This window comes from Pholcus phalangioides, unplaced genomic scaffold, assembly GCF_987345545.1.
Source record: "Pholcus phalangioides strain wild (caught in Gottingen) unplaced genomic scaffold, Ppha-v1.0 ptg000039l_1, whole genome shotgun sequence".
In the NCBI taxonomy this organism is placed as follows: domain Eukaryota; kingdom Metazoa; phylum Arthropoda; class Arachnida; order Araneae; family Pholcidae; genus Pholcus; species Pholcus phalangioides.
The window spans coordinates 13,653,911-13,678,578 of NW_028301625.1; the positions used below are offsets into that span (position 1 = coordinate 13,653,911).

Below are 24,668 nucleotides of genomic sequence, written 5' to 3' on the forward strand. Positions count from 1 at the left end.
TATGTTATCCTAGTTCGTTGTACGGCTTTTGTTAAATGTGTATATTTTTTATTGGTCTTCATGTTTATAATGTTATGATTGTTCCAGAAATTAAAAAAAAACACTATTTCCCTCACTATTTTAAATTTAATGCACTATATAGAATTTTGGCGTGTGTGATTATTTTGCTGAACCAATTAATTACATGAAGTGAGGCGCATCTATTTTCATATGTTCATTTTATTGAAGAAGGTCCACATATGTATACCATCTTTATAACAAAAGTTACTTTGCAAAGTATAGAAAACAGTCTTGAGAAATCTTTACATAAAAACTTGTTTTTGTTAAATGAGGTACATATCTCTTCATTATTTTGAAATTGTTCTATTTCTTACATGTGGGAGTAAGATGACACACACATAGTAAAAATTTGTGCTTTGAATTGAATATTGAATTTTTTTTAATTTGGCATGAATTGATTACTCATTCCCAGCCAGCTTAAATAATATGAAAAAATATATATTTTTAAATTGAAATTTTTGGCAGTAAAATATATATCATGTACATTACAGAGAAGAATAAAATCATCTGACGATCATACGATCTATACTGGTGATCATAGATGTAAATGATACAATTCATTTCATGTACATAATTTGCATATATATAAAAATTTATACAATTCATGTTCATCATGTATGAATAAAATCAGTTTCCATTAATAATGTTAAAATTCATTAGACATATAGAGATCCAAATAATTTTGAATAAGCATAAAATATATTAATATTTGTATGTGGCAAACAGGAGTGTCTGTTTTTTATAAAGTATAATATCAGTCATTATAATGTTATTTCGGAATTACAGTAAAAAATACATGACAAATAAACAAGACATCAGGCACAATATTTTAGGAATGTTGTTCAATACTAGTAATCAGGGCTCCCACTCATCCTACTTTTCCTACTTTTTAGTAAAATGTCCTACTTTTGTCCTACTTTCTCGGTTTTGTCCTACTTTCTAGTTTTTGTCCTACTTTTCCTACTTTTTTACCAAATCCTATCGATAAAATTTGTGTAATTGATTTTAATTGAGCAGGAAATTATTAATATATTGCCAAATATTACAAATGTTGGAGAATGTAATTAATGACTCTACCAAAGCAGAAATTGTATCATTTTTACGGTAATTTAGAGGGGGGGGGGGTATGTGGACCATTTGACATTTGATTGATTAATTTTTCATTTGCTTAGTTTGAGGGTTCAACAAGTATAGTAGTCATTAAAAACTTCTGTCTGGATGTAAAAATAATTTTGTATTTATTACTTCGTGGTCTTGGACAGTAACTTTTATCATTCAAAATTATGGTGCAAATAGGTGAAACAACAGTTTGCATTTCAAAGCAGTTGGATACATAGGCCTATTCTAGGTTTGGTGATTCTGATGCTACCCAATAGCATTCAGTCGTCTTCTGTATTTTTAAGGCATGAACAGGCATAAACAATATTTACAATGCTCAGCAAAGAGCTAGAAATGGAAGTGCTTCATTTGTCAAAAATGATTACACTGGCATTGAACAGTAAAATGTGAACAAAACAGAAAAATTTAAAAAATGATGAGCAATGCAGTAAAACTATCTGGTTCACCTTGCCTTATATACGTCGGATTTTGTAATTTACACATTTTTTTGCATTGTGCTTTCGAAAGTGGTCTCGAAGGTGCATCATTCTTAAAAAATGTATGTCTTCGAAATTTGCCATGCCTTGTCGAAGAGAGTTGACAAGCTCATCACTTTGGAAGACTCAAAAAAACAATGTAATATATATGAGGAGAGACAGCAAAGAATTATCTGTGGTTGCTAGTGCACTGTTTTGGCCAAAGATTGGTTTTGTAACCAAGTCATTTGTCATTTTGTTTTGGCTTGACTGAAATGGTGCTAGGGGGAAAAAAAAGTAAATTTAAATTTAAAAAAAAGTTTTTAATTATTTAAAATTTTTTTTTTGCAAAAAAAAATTTTTTTTTAGGGATTCTTTTCCATTATGCTATGATTATGTTGTCTAAGGTATTATAAAAATACAAATTTCTCATGGATAAGTTGTTAAGATTTATGTAGTTAAATATTATTAACTTTTTGTTTTAACTTTGCAGATGAGCCATCAAAACCTGGAAATGTGGAAATTACAGATTGGGATACAAACAGGATTGACATAAAATGGGAAAAACCCTCATCTGATGGGGGTGCACCAATTACTGGCTATGTTGTGGAGTACAAAGATAAATTTTCAGGAGACTGGACAACAGGACCTGTTAGTGCTAATATTCATTGTGCCAATAAATTCATAGAATATGTTTCTCTAAATGTACTATATTTCTTGGGATAATATTTCTCTGGATTCTCTGCAGTTAGAAATAAAATTTATGTGTTTAGTTTTAATTTCCAAAATAAAACTAAAGACAATTTACAATGATTGAAGTTGATGTTTTATTATACAATATATTTTTAAAATAAATTTTTAAAAGTAACTAATTTTTTTAATGCCAATAAAACTAATTTTTTAATGATAATCAAACTAAATAAATAGTATAGTATATCATACTTTAATGTTATTAAAAGTATTAATTTTTCTTTAAATACTTATCACAATTTTAGAAAAAATTAAGGCCAATATGAAGCCTATTACATATTTACTGTTTAATTAATTAACCAATTCATCCTAGCATATTTTTTGTGATAAGCTTATAAAAAATTAAGTACATTATCCATTCTGTCTTTTCCTGAAATGTAGTTATTACGTGACATTGATATTCTAATTTTTAAGCCATTGGTGTATGAACTCCTGCTTGTGGGGCAATCTAGCCTTTTCAAAAATTTGATTTGGCCCATGAAGTAGATTTGGAATCATACCAATATTTCTATTTCAAAATACCCCTTAGGATCATTACATGTAATATCTATAAAAAATTAAAATCAAATATTTAAAAAAAGAAATATATAATGCATTATATTGATTTTAGTGCGATTATTATCGAATTATTAAGAAAATTTCTCAACACCAACTAAATATGTTTAAACTAATGTTATCAGAGTTTTTCATTGGCATTTGATCTATGAAGAAGTAATTAAACTCTTGTACCAGGGCTTGTGTGACAAATCTGAAAAATTTAAGCATCAGCCTTGTTTCTTAAGAGCGAAGAATTTTTTATCCCTCCCCCACCTGTTGTAATATATAAAGCCAAAACAAAATTTTAAAACTGATTGAAAATTTACATTCTAAAACTTGTTGGTGGGATGCCACAAGTTCTGACTGTAAAAATCAGAATAAAAGAGGGATGCTTTGTAAAATATGGCAAAATCATCTGAAGTAACAGGTGCTGATATTGAACAGAAACCTTTATTTCGCTGGTCATGAAGCAAAAAAAAAATTGGCAGCACAAATGTCTGCAATAACTTCACTGTCATGACTACTTCACAAGCATTCAAACACTGTCTGAAGTCTATAGACATCAGACTGTTGCAATACAATTAGCAGAATTATTCAGGAACATTATTTACAGTCTGGACAAGCCTTACATAAGAGATTAATTTTCAGGTTTCAAAAACAATAACTATTCATAGTAATTTTCATGTATCAAATCAGGAAATCATGAGAATTGTTTCTTCACAAAACAACAAAATAGATAACGAGAAATTTATTCATATTAATTCATTCTTTTCTTCCTCCCCAGAAGCGCATGCTTTCTCTTAACGATCTCAGTGCCACACTACCCCCTCCAGTGTGGAGCGCATGAACTAATTATTGACGACAAAATTAAAAAATAGATACATGTACACTTTTAAACCAAAATATTACATGCACTTATAAAAAGGCGGTTCGGGGAACAACTTGCTCTGCCGTAAAGAGTCACAATGGGTTCACTGTTTGTACTGTCACTGTCAGTGGCAATGTGCGCTGGTTTTACTCGTGTGATGTTCACACATACGTTTCTTCCTTTGCATCTGATGGTGATAGTGTTATTGTGCCGTGCAATCACTTCACAGGGGCAGTCATATGGGCACTGAAACGGCTTGTTGACAGCGTCATTGCGAAGGAAAACATGAGTGGTATGATCAAGTTCTTTATGGGTGAATTTTTTGGATTTATTATGGTGAGACGCTGGGACAGGTTGAATTTTCGAAAAGTGTTGTCGTAACTCAGTGAGCAACTGTTTCTCATTGACATCTGTGTTGGAATCTGAGAAGAACTCGCCAGAGAGTTTGATAGGTTCACCATATACTAGTTCAGATGTGGAGCATTCCAGTTCTGGCTTATATGCCGCTCTTAGTCCTACAAGAACGATTGGCAATACTGCAACCCAATGTGTTGAGGAATGGCACTTGATCACTGCTTTAAGGACGTGATGCCACCTTTCAACGACACAATTCGCTTCAGGATGGTATGGAGTGGTATGATTTCGTTTGATCCCCAGTAGTTTGCCGAGAGATCGGAATAGATCACTGTGAAATTGTCTGCCTTGATTGGTAACTATTACTTCTGGTACTCCAGACCGTGCAACCCAAATATGTATGAAAGCCTTCGCAATAGTCTCAGCAGTAATATCTGCTATAGGAATGGCTTCGGGTCGGTCATTGATTATTGGTCGAGATACATCAGCAATGGTAAAGACCTATGAAAAAGTTTTTGCTAATCTGAGGCTTACTTTTATTATTTTCTTTCCGTATGTTTTTATTGTAGAACCGTTTGCCATGGTAAGCGTGAGTAATGACTGTGGTTTATTTCTATCAGCTGCCGAAAGGGGTATTATGGAAATATTCGCACCAATGTCAATGAGAAACCAAAGCTTGCTTAGCGGTTTTACGGTGAGAAGGCGGCTGCTGAATGAAACCGACTCCCCCATCACCATCAGTTGTCGGTTTAGTCGTTTCCCGAATAGAAACTACATGATTGCACACACTTACGGGCGTTGGATCCGAATTCACGGTGATACCAGCAGAGATCGTTTCAAAACCTTGTAGAGTTTGCACAGCCGTCGATTGGGAGGACGTTGAGTGTTTCCACGTTGTTCCCGAGATCGGCGTAGCGCGTCAACTTGCAATGTCAATGTCTCTATTTTTTCTGTCTGCTGGTGCATGTCAAGTTGTTGTGGATGGTCAAGATTTGGTGAAATATTCTGTACTTCTGCCTTCCCACTGACGCTGATGATCTTGTTTGCCATCTCTGATAACTTTTCCAAAGTTTCTGAACTTGTAGAGAGGATTGCTTGAACTTGATATGGTAAGCATTGTATCCATAGATTTCAAAGTGTTTCATCGCTGAGATGGCCACTGGATAGATCCCGCATTTCTCGGAGTAATGCTGAAGGTTGACAATCTCCCAGCTCGACTTCATACATAAAACGTTGTAATTTTTATATTCAGTTTTGGTATGTATAATATGTATACAGTCTACCATCAGAACTTGTATGCGTCTCCTATGCAAGATTTGCTTCTGTTTACTTCTGCTATTGAGAATTTCGACCTGGCTCTGTATGCGAAGTGCTTTCCCTTCTGACTGTTATTTCTGATTATTTTTATTCATTATAATTTTATTATTACTTTTCCAGTGCAAATACATTTCAAGCATTCAATCCTGGGGTTATTATAAGTAAAATAATGATAAATAAATAAATAATATAGAAATTTTGCTAATATATGGTGTGTTTCAAATCATAGTTGCTGAGAAAAGAACTTTGTCACTTAAGAACCTGATACAGATCAATATGTTGCATGTGAAGACTCACAACTACTAAATTTTGTTTTCTTTAAAATAGTTTGTATAAATTATTGGATATTTTCTCTTTTCCTCTTAATTTCCTTGGTTTCTATCACTCTTAGTTTTTAGTATTACTAACAGCTGAGGGCTTTTTTTGCCCTGCATCATCTGACACTATCTTTTCTTGAACAAAAAGTAGTAACAGCAGCAACTGCATTAGTACTTTTTGGTTGAAGCAGATGATGCAAAATACTAATGTTAGTGGGTTCCCTAAGAAGAACAGAAATGATTGAGGCATTTTAAATCATATTGAAGGTGATTTTAAGAAAGATATAAAAATATATTTTTGTAGTGGGTTCACAAAAATTTATCTTTAGAGGGATATAGCATAGTAAAGGATACATTAATGTTTATTACATGAATGGTAAATCCATACCATTGTTAAGTGGTTTATCATAATATCAGTTATTGTAGCAATATTTCACTGTTTAATGAGAATTCCAGTAGGTAATTATGCAAGTAATTAAGAGAATATAATTCTAGATATATTTATATATTATATTATTCTAGATATATTTATATATTATATTATTCTAGATATATTTATATATTATATTATTCTAGATATATTATATAATATATTATTCCAGTGCTTGAAAACCATGATCTTTTCGTGTTATGCTCAAAAATTCTCACTGCTTTGTTCTGAAGGATGTAGGTCCTGATGAACAGAAATGTAGTGTTGATGGATTGAAAGAAGGTGTGCAATATCAATTTCGTGTCAGAGCTGTTAACAAAGCAGGACCAAGTGAGCCAAGCGATCCTTCTAGGCCAGTGATTGCCAAAGCACGCTATGGTAAAGTATTTATTTTTTATCAGTTACTAACCAAAAAAAATTCTTCACTAATATTCTACCATGTGAAAGTTACTTTGGTAAAAATTATTATTTTCAAATCCACAAGTTGATGACAAAATTGACTTACCTAAAATTGATGCCCCGAAGTTATGTAATAGGTAGGACAGACAAACATATACTTTTGACTCATGTAAGGAATAAAAAAAATTCATCATGGTACAACTTTGCATCCTAATACATATTACAGTTAAACCTGGTTTATATAACTTTCATTTTTATATGACGTTTGGCTTTGGTTGCAATTGGTTCCTATCATAGGCGGAGATAGATACTTCAAAGTCTGGGGGGGACATGGTCATTATTGCTGGGGGCATGATGATGTCAGTTCATATAGACACAGATCAGTCGACTCCACCTTTAATGTTGGGGGGAGGGAACATTGCTTCCCCAGGTGTCTCCGCTCATGGTTCATATACATTTTAATGTTGAAACAATTCATTTATTCAATGCAAAATCTCAATTATTCTATGTTTTCACTTCGCCTCAAATCCAAATCCTTTAAAACAGATTCCATCAAATATACACAATTTTGTATGCTGTGAAAATGCATTCCTGCAACATTACTTGCATATTGTCACTCCAAGAGTCGTAAGTTTTCGGGAGATTGTTGATGTGTACAAAAATAGCCAGTAGTGATGGCCATTTAAGGTGGACACTTAAGTGATTTTTCATTGCTTGTTCCTGAGAATACACAGACGCATCGAGCCCCAAAGAAACAGAAATGAAAAAAACAGAAAGTTTTAAATTTAATTCTAATTTAAAAGTTTTCGAGTTTTTTTTGCTGACGTGAAGTACAGTTTTTGTCTTTCAATGTTTCATTCGCACGAGTGGTGAACATTTACAAGATCTCAAAGATTTCAATTCTTGAAAATGTTCACCACACGAATGAAATGTCGAAAGACAAAAACTGTACTTCACGTCGGCCAAAAAACCCAAAAACTTTTAAATTTAATTCTAACTTACATGATGGCCACGAAAGCCTTTTTTGTTTCAAAAATGAGTTTTAATTGATTTGACAGTCATATGTTGTTTCAGACTATTTTCTCCCAATATTTGATTCCCAGAGGGTGAAAAGTTTACACATTGTAAACATTTGGAGGGTACAGGTCTTCAAATAAGAGACATACAGTACACACACTATTTATTATAATTTATAATAACATTATAATTACAGTTGCATTTACGCATCACATTTTCTACAGTTTTCCATACCTGTGTTACATTACCAATGCATTTTTGGCTTACAGATTTCTTACCCATTGAATATGTACCACTTGTTATGTTATTGCATAGTGGAATCTGACATTGCTGTCTTTTTCCTGATAATATGGCAATTGTTGTTATTAGAAGCATCTGATTTCTGAACAATTAAGTCTTTCTAAGCTTTCCAACTAATTAAAAAAAAAGGGTATTCCGGTTATATATTTTTTTCTACCAATCAACAAAACATCTATTGATGTTAAGTAGAATGTTGTAGAAAACATGTGTGCGCACTGGCAAATGATTGATACTCTCACAGGTTGCTTTTGAGCCATCTGATCAACACACTACTTTGTTTCGTTGTAAGACTAAGTGGTTTCAAGAAAATTTTCCTCACTTTGACGATATTTATTTGAAAATTTTAATGCATTGAGCATTGTAGAAAAATACTTTCCTTCTCCTCACTCTAAAAAATACTCAATATGTAACGTCTTTGTGAATTATCAAACATGATTCTTATAAAGGGATACTTGTTTTGAACTTCACATGAAATTTCTTTTTTCAATCTTTTATTATTACACCTACCAAGGTAGCATTATTCTGCTTCAGTTTTTCAGCAAGTATTGGTGAAGTGAAAATTCTTCAAGTGGTCACATCAGCCACTTCATTGGGCATTTAGCCCAATTGGTTGTGGCCTTGTATTTGTATTTCTACTACCTTTCATATAAGATTCAGTGATTTGCATTATTACATTTTTGGCCAAATTAGTATTTTTATTCTATCATTAGTTGTCAGTAAGGATGGTTTCAATTAGACAAAGTGAGAACATCTATATTAGAGGAAATTTAATGTCATGATTTTTGACAAAATACTTGCTGTTCATGAAATGAAAATGCCCATAACGTTACTGGTTAAATTGACAGGACATTGTTGTTCTAAGTGAAACTAAAAGTATCTTGACTGTTTTTTTAAAAATTGATAACAGTTGAACAGTATAATGTTTCAGTATTTTTAAGAAAAGACATGAAATTTCATCACTCAGATAGTGAACAATCTGGTTCACTATAAAAATCGAGTGAGAAGATCGAAAATGGTAAAAATGACTGGGATTGTTCTTCTAGTATTAAAACATCAAAAAACACAGTTGAGAAAGACTTTTGAGGATTCCAAAAACTAAAAAAATAATTCATATTCTTGTCATCAAATACCATATCAGGTGCATCTCAAGGGCTAAAATTTTATTGAATTCACTTTCTCAAAATATTTTTCTTAAATTTCGTCTAATGAAACTGCAGCTGATTAATTACCTTTGATGTGCCTTCCAGACGCTGAATCTGTGGTTTGTGTAACTGTTGCCATAATCTGTCCACTATGGAACAATCTACATTCAGCCATCAGCAATGTCTGCTAGTCATTGATCTATTCAAACATTTGCTAATTTCATTTCAAAATATGAAAGACGGATAAAAGCATCAGTATAACACAAAACAAGCATAACAAGCATAAAATTTGAAAGTTGCCTAATGAAAATAAACTACCTTTAATTGAAAATGACTTCTAGACAACACAAACAAAGACAGTATTTAGTATCTTACTAAAAAGAGGGAAATTCAGTGTATCTGATGAGAAGAAACAGACCTCAATGTGCCATCATTGGATGGCATAATAATGTTGCTAACAAGAAGTACTGAGGAAACAGTTATTTTTTAGATATTATGCTGAGATAAACTCAGAAAGAAAAGTCATCACATCTCTGCCAGGACTCGAACCCAGGCCCTCTTGCATACCGGGCAAGCATGCTACCATCTACACCACTAGAGACATGACCCTTCCTTCCTTATTTCACGCACTGTGGCATGAGGCACTGAAGTATAGGCATTAGTAGCCTCTCTTAACTTCAGGAAATGGCCCTCGGGTGGGACGGTTTAGAGAGAAATAGATGGCTTTTTCTTAGCTCAAGATATCAAGGAAAAAGTTATTTTCCGGTATGCAAGAGAGCCTGGGCTCGAGTCCCAGTAGAGACCTGATGACTTTTCTTTCCGAGTTCACCTCAGCATAATATCTGGAAAATAACTGTCCCAAAACAGTCCCACATCAAGGGGTTAGCACACCGACCTCTTGATGAGAATAAAAAAGACTGCCATTCGGAATCAACAATAAATTGTAGGTCCCCTTCTAATTAGTCCTCATGTGCAGAAAACGACGGTGGTGCGACAAAAATTATTAAATGGGTACTGAATTTTTCTTACCACGTGGTAAAAGTATTGCTTTAGTCTCTCATGTACAATCAATATTAGTTCTTGGTACTGTCTTTTTTAGATCCCTTTCAAGTAACATGACATATTCATGTTAAAAACTTTTACCCGCGTGTTCTAACTTAACCTCTGTCCTAATTTCTTTTCATTTATTTCTTTTAATAAAACACAAAAAATGTCAAGATTGAAAACTTTAATGATGAAAATATAAAAACATGATATGAAAATAGAAGATTGATTTAAAAAAGTTATATGAAATATCCTTCATCAAAACATTTTACAGCAGAAATTCAGTTTACAATAAAATTCATTCAATGAGCATGCTGATAATTCAAAAAAACACTTGTATATCAAATCAAACTTCCTCATAAGAAATAATGGAAACTGAAATTATTCCTTTTACAACAGTCTGTCTGGGGCCAGCCACAATTTTTTTTCTAAGATAAATGCAAGTTGATATTTTATTTTCATTCATAAAGTCTCAAGTATTTTTGAATTGATGCAAATGAGCAAGGAGCTTTACTTTGGAATCCATGCTTGAATTAACACACAATAAGAAGACAGTCTTTCATTGGCTTGTGATATGGATGAGCCCACAGTGCTCGGGAAGTGGAAAAAGTCTTTTAAACTATTGAAGGTTTTATCAATACCTTTGATCCATACAATATTTTTTTTTAATTTTGTCTTTCATGAATTAAAATATCTAAAGAAGCTTAAAAATGTTCTTGGGCTAAGTTCCCAAACTGGTTGAGATGGCTTTGCGTGTAGTGAAAGAAAATGAACCATATCAGCTTTTCAGTTGTGATAATATGACAATCAGCAGAAAATGCAAATGTGCAACGCTTGTTATTCTAACTTCTAGACTAATCCCAATCTAGGAGACTTTGATATACATATTATTCATATTGCAAGATATCACTAGTTCATCCAGTCAAAATATTTGTTTAAAACTTTTACTCATATTGTGAGACATTGCTAGTTTATCAAGCCAAAATCTGGTGAAAAATTTTTTTCCTCTTGCAAACTGAGTTACTCATAATCTAAAATTTCACTGTATTTATATATTTCATTCATTTTCAATTACACATACTGATATGTGAATAAAATGATTAAAAATTTTAACAACCTTGAATAAGATTAAAAATCAAAAATTGATTTATTCACATAATAGTGAAGCCGTTCATCATTGGTGATGAAGTGAAAAGCATGATCATCAAGAAAGGCCAGATGATCAAGTATGAAATAATTTTTGGTGGAGAGCCTGCCCCAACAGCAAAATGGTCTTTGAATTTGCAAGAATTACAGCCATCAAAACGGTAAATATTAATTTGGTAATTTTCCTTTACTTTAATTTATTGAAATTAATATTCATTATGACTCTTGAAACACACGTATCATTATTGTCATCCGAATTTCTATTGTGGAATCAGGATTTTTCAGTTTTTTCATTGGTTGGGTGTTTTTTTGAAGAATTTAAATTCATATAGCTCTACAAATGCATGGAGTATTTAGTTGAAAATTTGGATATTTTCACACCTTGACAGCACCTGTACATTCACCAAATTTGAAGAAAAATCTGAGTTGGTTACATAAAACTGACTCAAAAATTTTTGGTCAATTTGTTATGTAATGATCCCTCTGTAAAACATGAAATGAAGCATATTTCCTTTTGATTTTAGCAATCATTTTCTCATATATGTTTACAATCTCTGGTCAAAATTTCAAGCATGTAGCACTCAAGATGTTTTAATAAAGTAATGATTTTGTGCTCAAAAAATCAGATTTAAAATTTTTAATAACATGTGCTACAACAAGATTGTATTTCAATATTGTATTTTTTTCCCTTGTATCAGCATGAATACTACCCATATTTTTATTACATGATAAAATTTCTAAAAAATGCATCAAGTTTCATTTTTTTTAAGTTTAATTTATCTACTTGCCTGCATTCTATGATCCATTATTTCTATAGGATTACCATTGATAATACAGCAAAAGATACCACTCTTCTTGTTAAAAGTGCTGTGCGTGCAGATAGTGGTAAATACACACTAACTCTTACAAATTCATCAGGAAGCATATCTTCTTTTGGAGATGTCATTGTTTTAGGTAATTTTCTGATATCTTGAAAGTTTTTCTTTGTAAAGGGTATCCCATGTTATTGATGTCCAATAGCCCATTCTTTTATAATTAGTCTTTGAGGAAACTTCCAGTTACAAAAAAATGCTTCAAATTTTGTTACTAATTATGAAAATGCACTCTAATGTTCTGTTTTTTTTTACGTGTGCAGAATTGTTCTAACTGTGGGGGGATACATTTTGACATTTGTAAGTAATGATAAAACAACATGCTTCTAGATAAAATATAGAGAATTTATTCTGTGACAGTAACTTTGCGAGTATGGAAACATTTGCAGTCATGCATAGCTCAGACTCAGACTGTTAGGTACACATGCTCACACTTCTGGCACAGCTCAATCAGTAGTAAATTGTCCATGGCGATAGACTGGAGTTGTGCTTTGGAAAAAAAAAAAGTCATGCATGTCTGCGCGTGCTCAGAGAGAAAATTGCTTATCATCGTAGAAGCCATTGAAGTTGAAAAATTATTTCTTAAAAGTTACAAATTTTAGTCTTATACTTCATTCTTTAAGATTGAATGAGGTTCATCCTATAATTCAATCCTTTAAATTAAATTACAGAAAAAAATCTGCCTTCAGTTTAGATCCTATAATTCAAATTTAGCAAAAAATCCATAAGATCAAAATTGACCAAGTTATGAAAGAATTAATTTTGCTGAATTTTAGGCATATTCTTTATCAGAAAATTCATCATTTCATCAAGCTTTAATGGCCATGTAAAAATTTAAAATCAATAATCAATATGATTTCAATGGTATTTTGTTCACTGATGTAACATAAGGAGTTGTAAGGTGCATCTAATAAATAAACTAAATTAGTCTAAACTTAAATCTGATGAATAAACTAAATTAGTCTAAACTTAAATCTGATGAATAAACTAAATTAGTCTAAACTTAAATCTGATGAATAAACTAAATTAGTCTAAACTTAAATCTGATGAATAAACTAAATTAGTCTAAACTTAAATCTGATGAATAAACTAAATTAGTCTAAACTTAAATCTGATGAATAAACTAAATTAGTCTAAACTTAAATCTGATGAATAAACTAAATTAGTCTAAACTTAAATCTGATGAATAAACTAAATTAGTCTAAACTTAAATCTGATGAATAAACTAAATTAGTCTAATTTGTAAATGTGGAATAATTTTATTATGTTCCAGAGAGCTTGACAAATCCCAGGCACCAGGTTGACATACCCCAGTAGCACACGATATCATTAGTATATCAGACTCCGATATTGTGTGCTACTGGGGTAGAGATTAAAAATTTTTAGATTTCTACACAAAGGAAGCTTTAGTAAAACATACAGGAAACATTTAGTCAATGATGGGAAATCAACACTATCGATTCCTTCTCCATGGAATCGATTTCTGGTACTAAAATATTTTAAAATATGTCACCAATTCATACACCAATCATAAATTTCATATACAAAGAAAGCATCATCATCAACTTAACGCTTGCTGTGTATATCTTTCAATACGGGTATCTGTGTATATCTTTCAATACGAGAAGTATAAGGCTTCCTTCCTAATAGCTGTCTTTTGTGCCTTTTTCATCTCAGACTTTTTATTAAATTTTATCCTTTGATAACGAAACCCATTGAGTTTTGAAATGATCATAAGGTTTTATCTCATCATCTGGTTATAATTTGTTGAGAAATGCATTGAATTCAATAGTTTTATTCAGATTTATGTCAGCACGTCTACTTACACAGTCAAAAAAAGGTTATTCAGGATAGTTTTTTCTTGAAAAACAATTTGATTGGCTCCTGAGAAATTTGGCTGTGGCCCCCAATTTTTTCTTTAATTTTTCAAGTTCTTTAAATTTTCCTTTAGATTGGTTATAAGAATCCAATTTTCATGTGTAAGAATCAATTTAATTTTTCAAAAACTGCTTTCGTTCATTTTCTTGGTGGTAACTTATGGGAAAAATATTTGTTATTTGTATAGGTTGTTTGGAGAAGTGCCTATCACTTTTACCTTTGAAGCAATCATCCCATACTGTCTGTACTTTCCCCACAAACAATCATGATTATAGGTTAGTAGTAAAGAAACTTTGATGAACGACAGAACTTATTAGTATGAAATTTATGGAAAAAGAAAAACTGCTTGGAAACCATATCAGTCTTTTGTCAAAGAAGCTGCTGATATTCGATCTAGAGCAGTGTTCCCCAAAGTATGTGATATCGCTCTTCTGGGGATGATAATATGATCTTCAAATAAAACATTGGATCCTATGTGTTGGTTCAGAAAAAAAGTGATGAAATAATTTTTTTTATGAAGAGGAGGATAATGAGACAGAAAAGTTTAGAAGTTTAATCTAGAACTATGCGTACGCGTGAACATGGTAACAAATTTACAGTACAATAAATACACAGTAGAAGTAAAGTTACTGTAGTAAAATTGTGGTAGGATGCGGTAGATAGGATACTCGCCTAAAGTACCAAAGAATGTTTAGAGGTGTTATGAGTTTAATACCCAGTTCGTCCTTGTCAGAAACTTTCCTGACACAGAGGTGCCATAGAAATGTCTACAGTTTTGGTCAGTCTACATTGGCAGGCTGCTGTGTGGTCATGAGGGCATCATGCTAGACTCTCATCCTAAGGATCGAGATTTGAACAATGTTGACGGTAAAGTGGTGGTCAGTTGAAATTAGTTTCCTGTGGTTTCCACCTTTGAGGCGCAAATGTGAGCCAATCTTCCATTTGAAAAAGTCTCTCCGCAGAGTCTTGAGTCACAAAAGCTTTGCTGCCTGGCAGTTGAGTGGTCAGGGAACTAGCCTCTCATTGCGCAGGTGTGGGTTTGAATCCTGGTTCGGGCATGGATGTACACTAGCACTAATGAATTCTGCTGAAATGTGAGAAAATAATTGAAGGAGGAGTAAAAGATGGCCAAATCTATTGTTCTATCACTTTGATTTCCCCTCCCCCACTGAAATGTAAGTGGCCCCCCCTCTGAACGAAATTTCTGGTTATGGGCCTGGTAGTAGAAGTAGTAGTAGTAGTCTATATTGGCATGAACCATAATTGAGTAATGTTATATTGTAGAAAAATCTTTCGAGAATATAATGGATGACATAAAGCACACATACACAGTTTAGAGGAAAATAAAACTGATTCAGAGAATTAGCAAAGTTTTCCAATAGTGAAACAATCAAGAGCAAACCCCATGTTATTAGGACGACCCTCTTGAACATATAGGTTCATCTAATAAAGTTTGTGGACTATTCTAAGACGAAGCTGCTGCTATTGTATTGTATTTTTATTAGCTTAACTGCTGCTACCTCCTTGGCTGTGGCATAGCTAGAACTTTACAGGTATTTATAGGCAGGACAGATTTTATCTGCAGCATTTTGTTATCAAAATATTGACTTATCCAACATTGCTGAGTATTGATCAATCCAAGCAAGTTGGTTGAACCACCTCCCTACACATATCAGTGGAGTTCCCCTTATTCTCAGTAGTCTCTGGACAGCCAAACAGAATACAGGAATTCCATACCAGCTGCTACAGAAAAATATCAACCACAGATGTAAATGATACCTAAGGGTTGTACCTAATTTGTCGCACCACAGTCATTTTATGCACACGAGGGCTAATTAGACCAGGACCTACAATTTATTGCCGATTCCAAACGGCAGGCTTGTTTTTTTTAATACTCATTGAGAGGTTGGTGTGCTATTCCCCTTGATGGGGGACTCCCTGTGGTAGCAATTTTTTCTGTTGCACCCCTGTGTCAGGACAGTTTTCTGAAAAGGACAAACCGGGTATCGAACTCACCACACCTCTAAACATCCTTTGGTACTTTAGGCGAGTATCTTATCAACTTGGGCTACCGTGCCCTCGTGCAATTAGAATTTTATTAGAAAGTTTTTTTACTCTTAAATTTTTCTTAATTTTGCACACAAGTTATTACCCACATATTTGATTGAAATATGCATCAATTATTTCTCGTTATCGAAAACAGTTTATACTTGTTTCTACTACCCCTGGCAGAAAGTGTTCTTTCACCCACGAAACACCAGCAATACCATGTTTAAAACGCAAAAAACAAAATTAAAAAATAATTTTTTTTACTTTTTTTTTAACTGAAATTTTTTTGTTAAAATCAATGATTCTGAATTCAGAATAAATGAAAAAATTATAAGTTCATTACAATTTGACCTTGATAATCAATTTATAAACTTATAATACCCGAGAAAAAATGTTTGATTGCCTCAGTTTTGAGTAAAAAAGTGATTGATCATGGGATCTAAAATGAGAAATTTAATATTTCGTAATTCCATCTTTGGCTCGAATGAAGGCTTTCATCTTTTGGGACATAGAAGCAATAAGTTGTCCGCTGTACGATGGAGAAATTTCTTCTTAGCAGTCTCTAATTGCTTGCTTCAGTTCCATTGTTATTAGGCCTTTTGTGTGTGTGGAGTCCACCCTCTTCTTCAACTGGTACCAAACATTCTCGATTGGGTTACATCTGTTGGCAGGCCAGTCCATTGTTGAAATGTTAGAACTTCTTAGATACCTTTCAACTTTTTTACTGTCGTGGCAAGAGGCATTGCCATCTGTTCCCCTAATCCACATGGTAAACAAGCGACGAAATTTAGTCCTTTTATCAATGCGCTCATCTTTAAACTTTTCTCCTGTTTTTCTCCAGATGAATTTATTGTAGCTATCCCCAGTCCCCTAAGCTGATTTTTGACTCATCACTGAAAATGACATTATTCCAATCATTCATGCCCCAGTGGACGTGGTTTCTACTCCATAGCAACTGAGACCTCTTCTGCTGCCAGATTAAATGAGGTTTAGGTGTTGATTTGCAGTACCTGAATCCATTTCCTTGCAAACGAGTGCTTACAGTACGGTTGCAGACATGAACGTTGCACTTCACTTGGTGATTGGGATCAGTTTTCGATCATCTCTCTTTGTGGTACTACAAGGGCGACCAGATTGAGGCAAAATTTTCTGCAGTGCCAGTCCTCCGATATTTCATTCATAGGCAGCGCACAGGATGAACAAGCTGAAGATTCCTGCAACCTCCTATTGAGAAAACATCATTTTGAACATGGAAAGTATCAGTTTTTTTAAAATCATTAGTAACATATGTTCTGGAAGCCATCTCTTATACACTTCAGAAAAAATTGTGATGATAAAAACCCTTTGGGTTCACTTTTTATACACTGTCTGGCTACTTTGCACTTCTGTGAACAGTTTAATTTGCATAATTCAAGGTCAACACATTTGTTTGAAACAGTGATCACTTTTTTCCTCAAAGATGAGGTGATTGAACATTTTTTCTCGGATGTTACAAGTTTATAAATTGATTATTATGGTCAAATTGTAATAAATTCATGATTTTTGTCATTTATTCCGAATTCAGAATGATTGACTTTAACAAAAATTTTCACTCAAAAAAAATATTTTTAATTTTGTTTTTTGTGTTTCAAACATAGCATTGCTAGTGTTTTTGTGGGTGAATGAACACTTTCTGCCAGGGACAACTTTTCAATGTTATATATTTTAATATTTAAAAAAACATTTTCTCATATTTTGTCTTGATTTCCTACTCGAATAAGCAAGATTTACCATTCAGAATTTTGTGTATTCGTGTTTCCAAGATTTTATATTTCCTGATTAGTAATTGTCCAATCAGGTTAAATATTAAAACTATAACTATAAACAGGTTAAATATTTAATTATTACGAAATTAAAGTTTTTTCATCCTTTATGAGTTGTTTCTTTGAAACGGAACAAGAAATTTAGGTTTGAAGATTGAGAGTAATTTTGATGTTCAGTCAGAAGCACATTTACGGTTTTGTTGCCTGTAGGCTACACGAATTTCGCCGCTGTTCTTCCACGCTAGTCTAACTTTAATCTTTCTTGACAAATCTTTCCACGAATTCTCCACACTATGCTTGCCCCCCTCACTCCTGCAAGTACACCTGTGTTAAAGTCACTCTTTTAGTCATTCACATACTTGCACACTCTTTTGGTCACACACATGTTTGGCACTGGTTTTGGTCACTGTTTGGTTACTTACACATCTTTAGGCAATGTTGTCTTAATGCATTCCCCCAAGCAGGGGCCTCAGATGCAGAGGAGCCCCTCTCTCTCTCATGATAACTATATCTGGTTAAAATTTTTGAAAGTAAACATGTCTCGCCAGATAGGGAGCCTCAGAAAAATTACTTTATCCAAGGTGCCCAAGATACATTTCAGATACAGACGGCTGACTCTAGACCACTCACTGAACTGAGCGCTCGCTCTTTAGGTCACTTGTTTGGTCATTCACATGCTTACTCATGCTCTAAGTCACTCTTTTGCTCACTCGTGTCTTTGCAAACTCTCTAGGTCACTCACTGACCTGGTCACTTGCTGTCTGGGCAGATATGGATTTATTCAGGATTATAAAATTTACACCGCCCTTTACCTATTTTGCTAATTTTCTTGGCCACTCACTCCTCAAATTTGCAGACCTTCTGAACTTACCTCCATGGGCTATAGCCGGCTAAGCCCCTCTGTAAAGAGGACACTGTCTTCAGTTGCGGAGCATGCAGATGGTTAAAATCTGAGTGTTGCAAAAAAACATTGAGGAAAAAAACTGAAAAAATATTAGCAAAGGAAAAAAAAGGCAGATCGAGTTGAATATTTCTGGAACTAATAGAGATATGAATTATTAGTACTGGATTACCGAAATCCCTGAATTACTGCAAGTTGTTTGAAAAAGCCCATTTAAATAATAAAAACTTCTGCTCATAGATATGCACTGATATGATATCCTCTTCTATGCTTGAAGAAAACCGGCCTAAAAACGCCGGATTACTGGAGGGATTATTGCGAGTCTGTCTCTATACGTAATAGTATGGGAAACTTTATTTGAAGATAAAGAATATTGCATTCCAACTCAAAAATTTTCATAAATTGGGTGTACAGAGCTGAAAATTTTTAATGAATTTTTTTAACTTTATTGTCTCGTTTGAAAATTATAAGAGGTAAATGAGGAAGTTAAAGGTAACAGACATGTCATAAATGGGTGGGTTACTGCAGTGTTTCTTTTCATTTTAACTCTTTCTGGTGATGCATCCCCAATAGTGAGATATCACCTGTTTACATTGTTTTATATGGGTTTGGGGAAAATGTCTGCCCTTGAAAGGGTTAAGAGAGGTGTTTGATTCATTAGGCGTACACAACGCAGAATTTTCTCAAGGGTGTTTTTCGATTTTTTTTCCTTCTCGGAGATGGGGGTTACGTTTTTTTCCCCTGCAAAATAACACTATAATCTCGGTTTGAAGGAGGGTTAGAACCCGAAACCCCCCCTTGTGTACACCAATGGTTTAGTGTGTTATAAAATTTTCATTGAATTTCTAAAATCGTTAACAGAAAGATAAATTAACTGTCTAGAAAGTGAGTAATTGAAAGAAGAGTGCTTAATGATCCATACACAAATCACCAAGTCCTAGAAGCGTATATGTGAACATGAAAAGTTGCTGGAGTGAGCGTAGCTTGGCTGTAGACACTTGACTTACCAGCAGTGGTTCCGAACCTTTTCAGTGCATACGCCAAGCAGACCATGGGTAAATACTAAATACGGTATTGAGCAAGACAAGAAGAGTTCACAGAGGGACCACCTTGGAGTCCCTCATTGATGGAAATGAAGTCCCTTTGGTCAGGTATAGTGTCAGGTGGCAAGTACTGAGCTGGTATGAATTAGTATGAGCCAAGCAGAACCAATTGAGGGCCCCACATGGACCTGCTGGCATCCTAGTATGTGGGGGCCATGGTCAGGGCTTTGGATAATTTTTTTTCTTCAAATATTCAAGGATCGTTTCTATTAAACGAGGTTTTTGGTATCCGAGTTAGCTCAGAATTCATTTCATCTGATTGACCGAGATCCTTATTTTATTCATATTATTTTACCTAATTGTTATCAAAACGTCACAAAGGGAAACTTTTAATAATTTTGCAGGGATCAAAAAATTAAATTTATACAGAAAGTATCTATATACTTTGACTTGAAAAGCTGATAAAAAGCATTTATTGAATACATACAGATGAATTTTTATTTGTGCGCATGGTTTTGTCTGGTTCACTGTGACCTTTAATTTTTATCGACCAAGGAGAAGGAAGTAACAAGTAGGATTGTAGGACCATTTTCAAATATTAATTCTTTATATGCTTTGATATTCTGCTCTCTTTTCATCTGCAAAGTTTTCATTTATTTGTAAAATTGCTCTTGATACTGTGGTAATATAACTTTGGCACATATGTTCAAATTTATTGTCGAAAACAGCTAATTCATTAGTTGTAATTTAAATTTTTATTAAATTTAATTACAATTTTTATTAAATTTAATTACAATTTTTATTAAATTTAATTACAATTTTTATTGAATTTAATTACAATTTTTATTAAATTTAATTTCAATTTTCTATTAAATTTAATTTTTAATTAATTTTAATGTTAAATTAGTTTAAAGTTTTAAATAATTTCATTTCTTAATTTTTTAAAATATTAATTTTTATATTTTAAGTATGTTTGTTGCCTGGACACTAGGTTGGGCATAATTAATAACGGTTATTAATTTTTATAAATATAAATTTTAATTTAGTTTTAATTTTCAAATACCTTCAATTTTTAATTAATTTCAATTTCAATTTTTAATTAATTTCAATTTCAATTTTTAAGTAATTGTAATTTCAATTTTTTATTAAATTTAATTTTAAATTAATTTAAAGTTTTAAATAATATTAATTTTTATATTTTAAGTACGTGTGGTGCATGGACACTAGGTTGGGCCTCACCACTCGACACCTTCATTCAGGGGCATCGGAAGTTTTTCGAAACTGTGGGTGCTCGTCTTTAGTTTTATATCGGAAATTTTAATTTCTGGATCAATTCTGGGGGTGCTCGGATCCATGTCACAAATTACCGTGGGTGCTTGAGCACCCCCGGCTCCGACGCCACTGCCTTCATTGTAAAAAATGCCCCCCAATGCATCACCCTGGATCCGTGTCTGGCTAGAGCCCTACCCTTGTAGGGGGTCATAGTGCTCACTTAAACCGTTGAGGATAGAAGTGCTTGATTTCATACTCAAGAGATATTCATCGACAACTCAGATGAACACCTTATGATTGATTCAATGATTAACAATGATTATTTCAGTTAAAGCTATATGTCATAGTTCTTGTGTGGGTGCTTTCTTCTGGTGAGGGTTATAGTCATTGCTCTCAATCCATGAATATGCCTCCCAATAGGTTGACAGGGCTCCAGCCTTGTCCATCCAAACCATTATTTCAACCAGGCATAGCATAGAGACCCATGGCCCCATATCCCACAGTAAGGCCTTAGCCTGAGATCTTTGGTGGGCCCCCAGTTCAAACTCATCATGCCCTCCTAATATGAATTTGTAGTGTGAAAAACAAAAATAGAATCACATCTCATGAGAATTATATCGGGTCCCGGGCAGGAGCTCTGCTTGACCCACTCTTTTTGTGGGGCCATGCAAGGACCTAAGTCCTGCATGGAATAGTAGCTTCCATGATAAGATCCGGCACAATGATTTATGACAATAAATATGCAAATTAAGAGGTGCTGCCCAGGCCCTCTTTCATTTTGCCCTGGGGCTATAATTTTGTTGGGGCAGCAGTAGGGACACGCTTTTTTTTGGATTAAATATACAAAAATTTGTTTGAGTTCTGTGGAACAGCCTCATTATCATCAAGAGTTCCGCAAGAAACTTCACCCTGATATAGAATACTGATATAAGTATGCAGAAATGGGCAGTCAAAACATTCCAGAGCCAAACAGCACAACACTAGAGATTCTATTATGATGTTGGCTGAAAGAGGCATTTGTCGGGAGATGAACAAGAAATCCAAATTTGTTCTGGAGGAATTGACTAACGGAAGGAAAGTCATTCGGAAAATTTTTGATAAAGAGTGAAAAGATCTTTAACAAAAAAGAGGAAGAACCTCATTTTTTTCACAAACCAGCTTCTCTAGAAATAGATGCCATATTTTGGAAGTGCAAGAAAGGAGGTATGTTAAGATAAATTAAGCATTGAATAGCAAAGAGTTGAATAGAACATTTGTACACTACAAATTATTATATTTACCTACGCTTATTTATCCACTCGTGCTTTTCCTTAAAAATGATTTTGATGCGTAAACATTTCCGAGAGTGAGATAAATCCATCATAACAAATCTGTCATAAAAATTCTGCCCCTGTAATCATGCCGTCTTAGGCGGCTGCCTCATCGCCTCATGTCTGGCACCAGTCCTGACACCCTGTTCCCTAGTTCCCTAACTATAGAATTGCAAATTACAACACCTGCAAATTTAACATTGCAATTACACCCCTATCCCTCTCTACCTTATCCTCAACCACCCATTCCCCCTCTAAATTATTGTTGTTCGTGGAGATTGCTTCTTCAACAACAGGTGGCTCCATTATACCTAGGCCCTCACAAACCTTACACTTGAAACTATTGACTACTACTCCCTTAGTTCAGGGAAACCTCCCGTCACAATCACTACACGAGACTAATCAAGGTCAAGGCGTACTAATGCTTAAGCTGGATAAGAAACAAAATAAAGAACACTCATAAAGATAAGAGAAAGAGAGTTGTTAACAACAAATTAAAATAACCTAAGATACTTTACAATGCAAATCTTCAAAGAAAATATTAAAACTAACAATATAATATTACAATGCAAAATATACATAAAAGATTATATGAAAAACAAAGTAAAATAAAATTGTCAACACTTAATCACGCAAAGAAGAAATATATATATAAAAAATACAATACAAGCCGCCCGGCAGTCGAGTGGTTAGGGAACTAGCTTCTCACTGTGCAGGTCTGGGTTCGAATCCCGGTTCAGGCATGGATGTTTACTAACACTAACAAATTCCCTGGACGGATCATGCTGATCCCTTGGGAATACGTGAGGATCACTTAAAAAAAAAAATACGTACACACCCACCCCTAAAAATTATTAAGATACAAAATACAGTTTATGCTTATTTGTAGTAGATATCTTATTTCCCAACACTAAAACAATTAAGCCCAAAGCAAAATAACGAAAAATACTGAGAATACCTGGGTAAAATAGTCTAGACTATTTGCTAACACTAATGCTCAAAAAACCCATGAAATTATATCAAAGAAGCGGGAAAAACACCGGAATTGCGGTAAACAAAGAACCAGATATTCCCTCCTATACAAGCACCTGGGCAAAAAAAATTCACTATCAAAAAAGAAACAATGAAAAAATCTGGTGAAAGTACAGCGAAAATGAAGTTGTCAAATACACAATGAAAATTACATAAATAAAGAGTAATGAAAAACACTCAACTCGCAAATCCAAAAACAGCTGTCCTAAAGATCTGGTGGCGAAATCAAACTAAAGAGAATAATAAACACACAATCTAGAAAACTAAAGAAAACACAGAAGAGTGACTCAAACAAATAAATAAATAAACACTCTAACTCAATCTCATGAGAATGAAGCAAGTCACAAAATATTGCACCGATGCCACAAATAAATCCTCTGTAATCCTTCAGCAATGATCCCGACTAAAACTACAGCTATTGGCCGTCCAGTGAAGTGTGATAAAAACACATCCAGTCCCTACCGCCATCAAGATGAGAATGAATGTTTTCATTCAATATGTTAATAAAGAATTGAAAGATTGAATTTCCTCAATATGTTAACAAAAATACTACTATTTTAGATATATCGCTGGTACTTCAATTCTATATGAAACAAATTTGTTACTAAAAGCCCATACGTCAAGATGTTCAACAAGGATAATAGCTTGTTACATCTGACACTTGCTTATAGTACCAAAGGATGATTAGAGGTGTTATGAGTCCAATGCCCACTTAATCCTACTCAGAATCTTTCTTGACACGGAAGTACAACAGAAAAGACAACAAGATGACAGCAGAACTCATTGCTATAACAGAAATTCTCTCCCCCAAACAAGTCACAGCAAGTTCAAGCAGCATTCGACATCAGCAATAAACTGTAGGTTCCAGTCAAATTGGCCCTTCTGTGTAGAAAATAACTGTGGTGCGACAAGTTTCTCTTCCACTTCATAGAGAACATTATGCAGGAATAGCTTCCATTTTGACTGAAATTTTTATGCAAAAGCAGGTCTTTTCCCAAGTTTTTGTCCCAGTTAAATAATATTTATATAAACATTTGAACACCATGTATTTTTCAGAATTTTGGTGCTATAATGAGTTTGGAGTTACATCGAATCACAGTTTAACATGTGTAATCCCTAGAAATGGAAGATTTGTTCACTGAAAGAGTTTCTGGCACTAAACAGGGTTTGTGCAACATTGGGGGGGGGGGGGTGCTATAACAGGGTTCACCTATATATTTGTGTGAAAATTGTACCCTTGTGACTTTCTTGACA

At 33.7% G+C, this 24,668-nt stretch overlaps 1 protein-coding gene across 4 annotated transcripts in view; it reads left to right on the forward strand.

The window, feature by feature from the left end:
• Positions 1 to 24,668, forward strand: part of LOC149065606 (twitchin-like) — an 834,903-nt gene that overhangs the window by 271,381 nt on the left and 538,854 nt on the right. For all 4 annotated transcript variants that reach the window (XM_089253452.1, XM_089253454.1, XM_089253453.1 and 1 more), the window contains 4 exons: positions 2,128 to 2,285; positions 6,441 to 6,585; positions 11,272 to 11,416; positions 12,073 to 12,209. In XM_089253452.1, the coding sequence (XP_089109578.1) occupies positions 2,128 to 2,285; positions 6,441 to 6,585; positions 11,272 to 11,416; positions 12,073 to 12,209 (585 nt within the window). The remainder of the gene's footprint in view (positions 1 to 2,127; positions 2,286 to 6,440; positions 6,586 to 11,271; positions 11,417 to 12,072; positions 12,210 to 24,668) is intronic.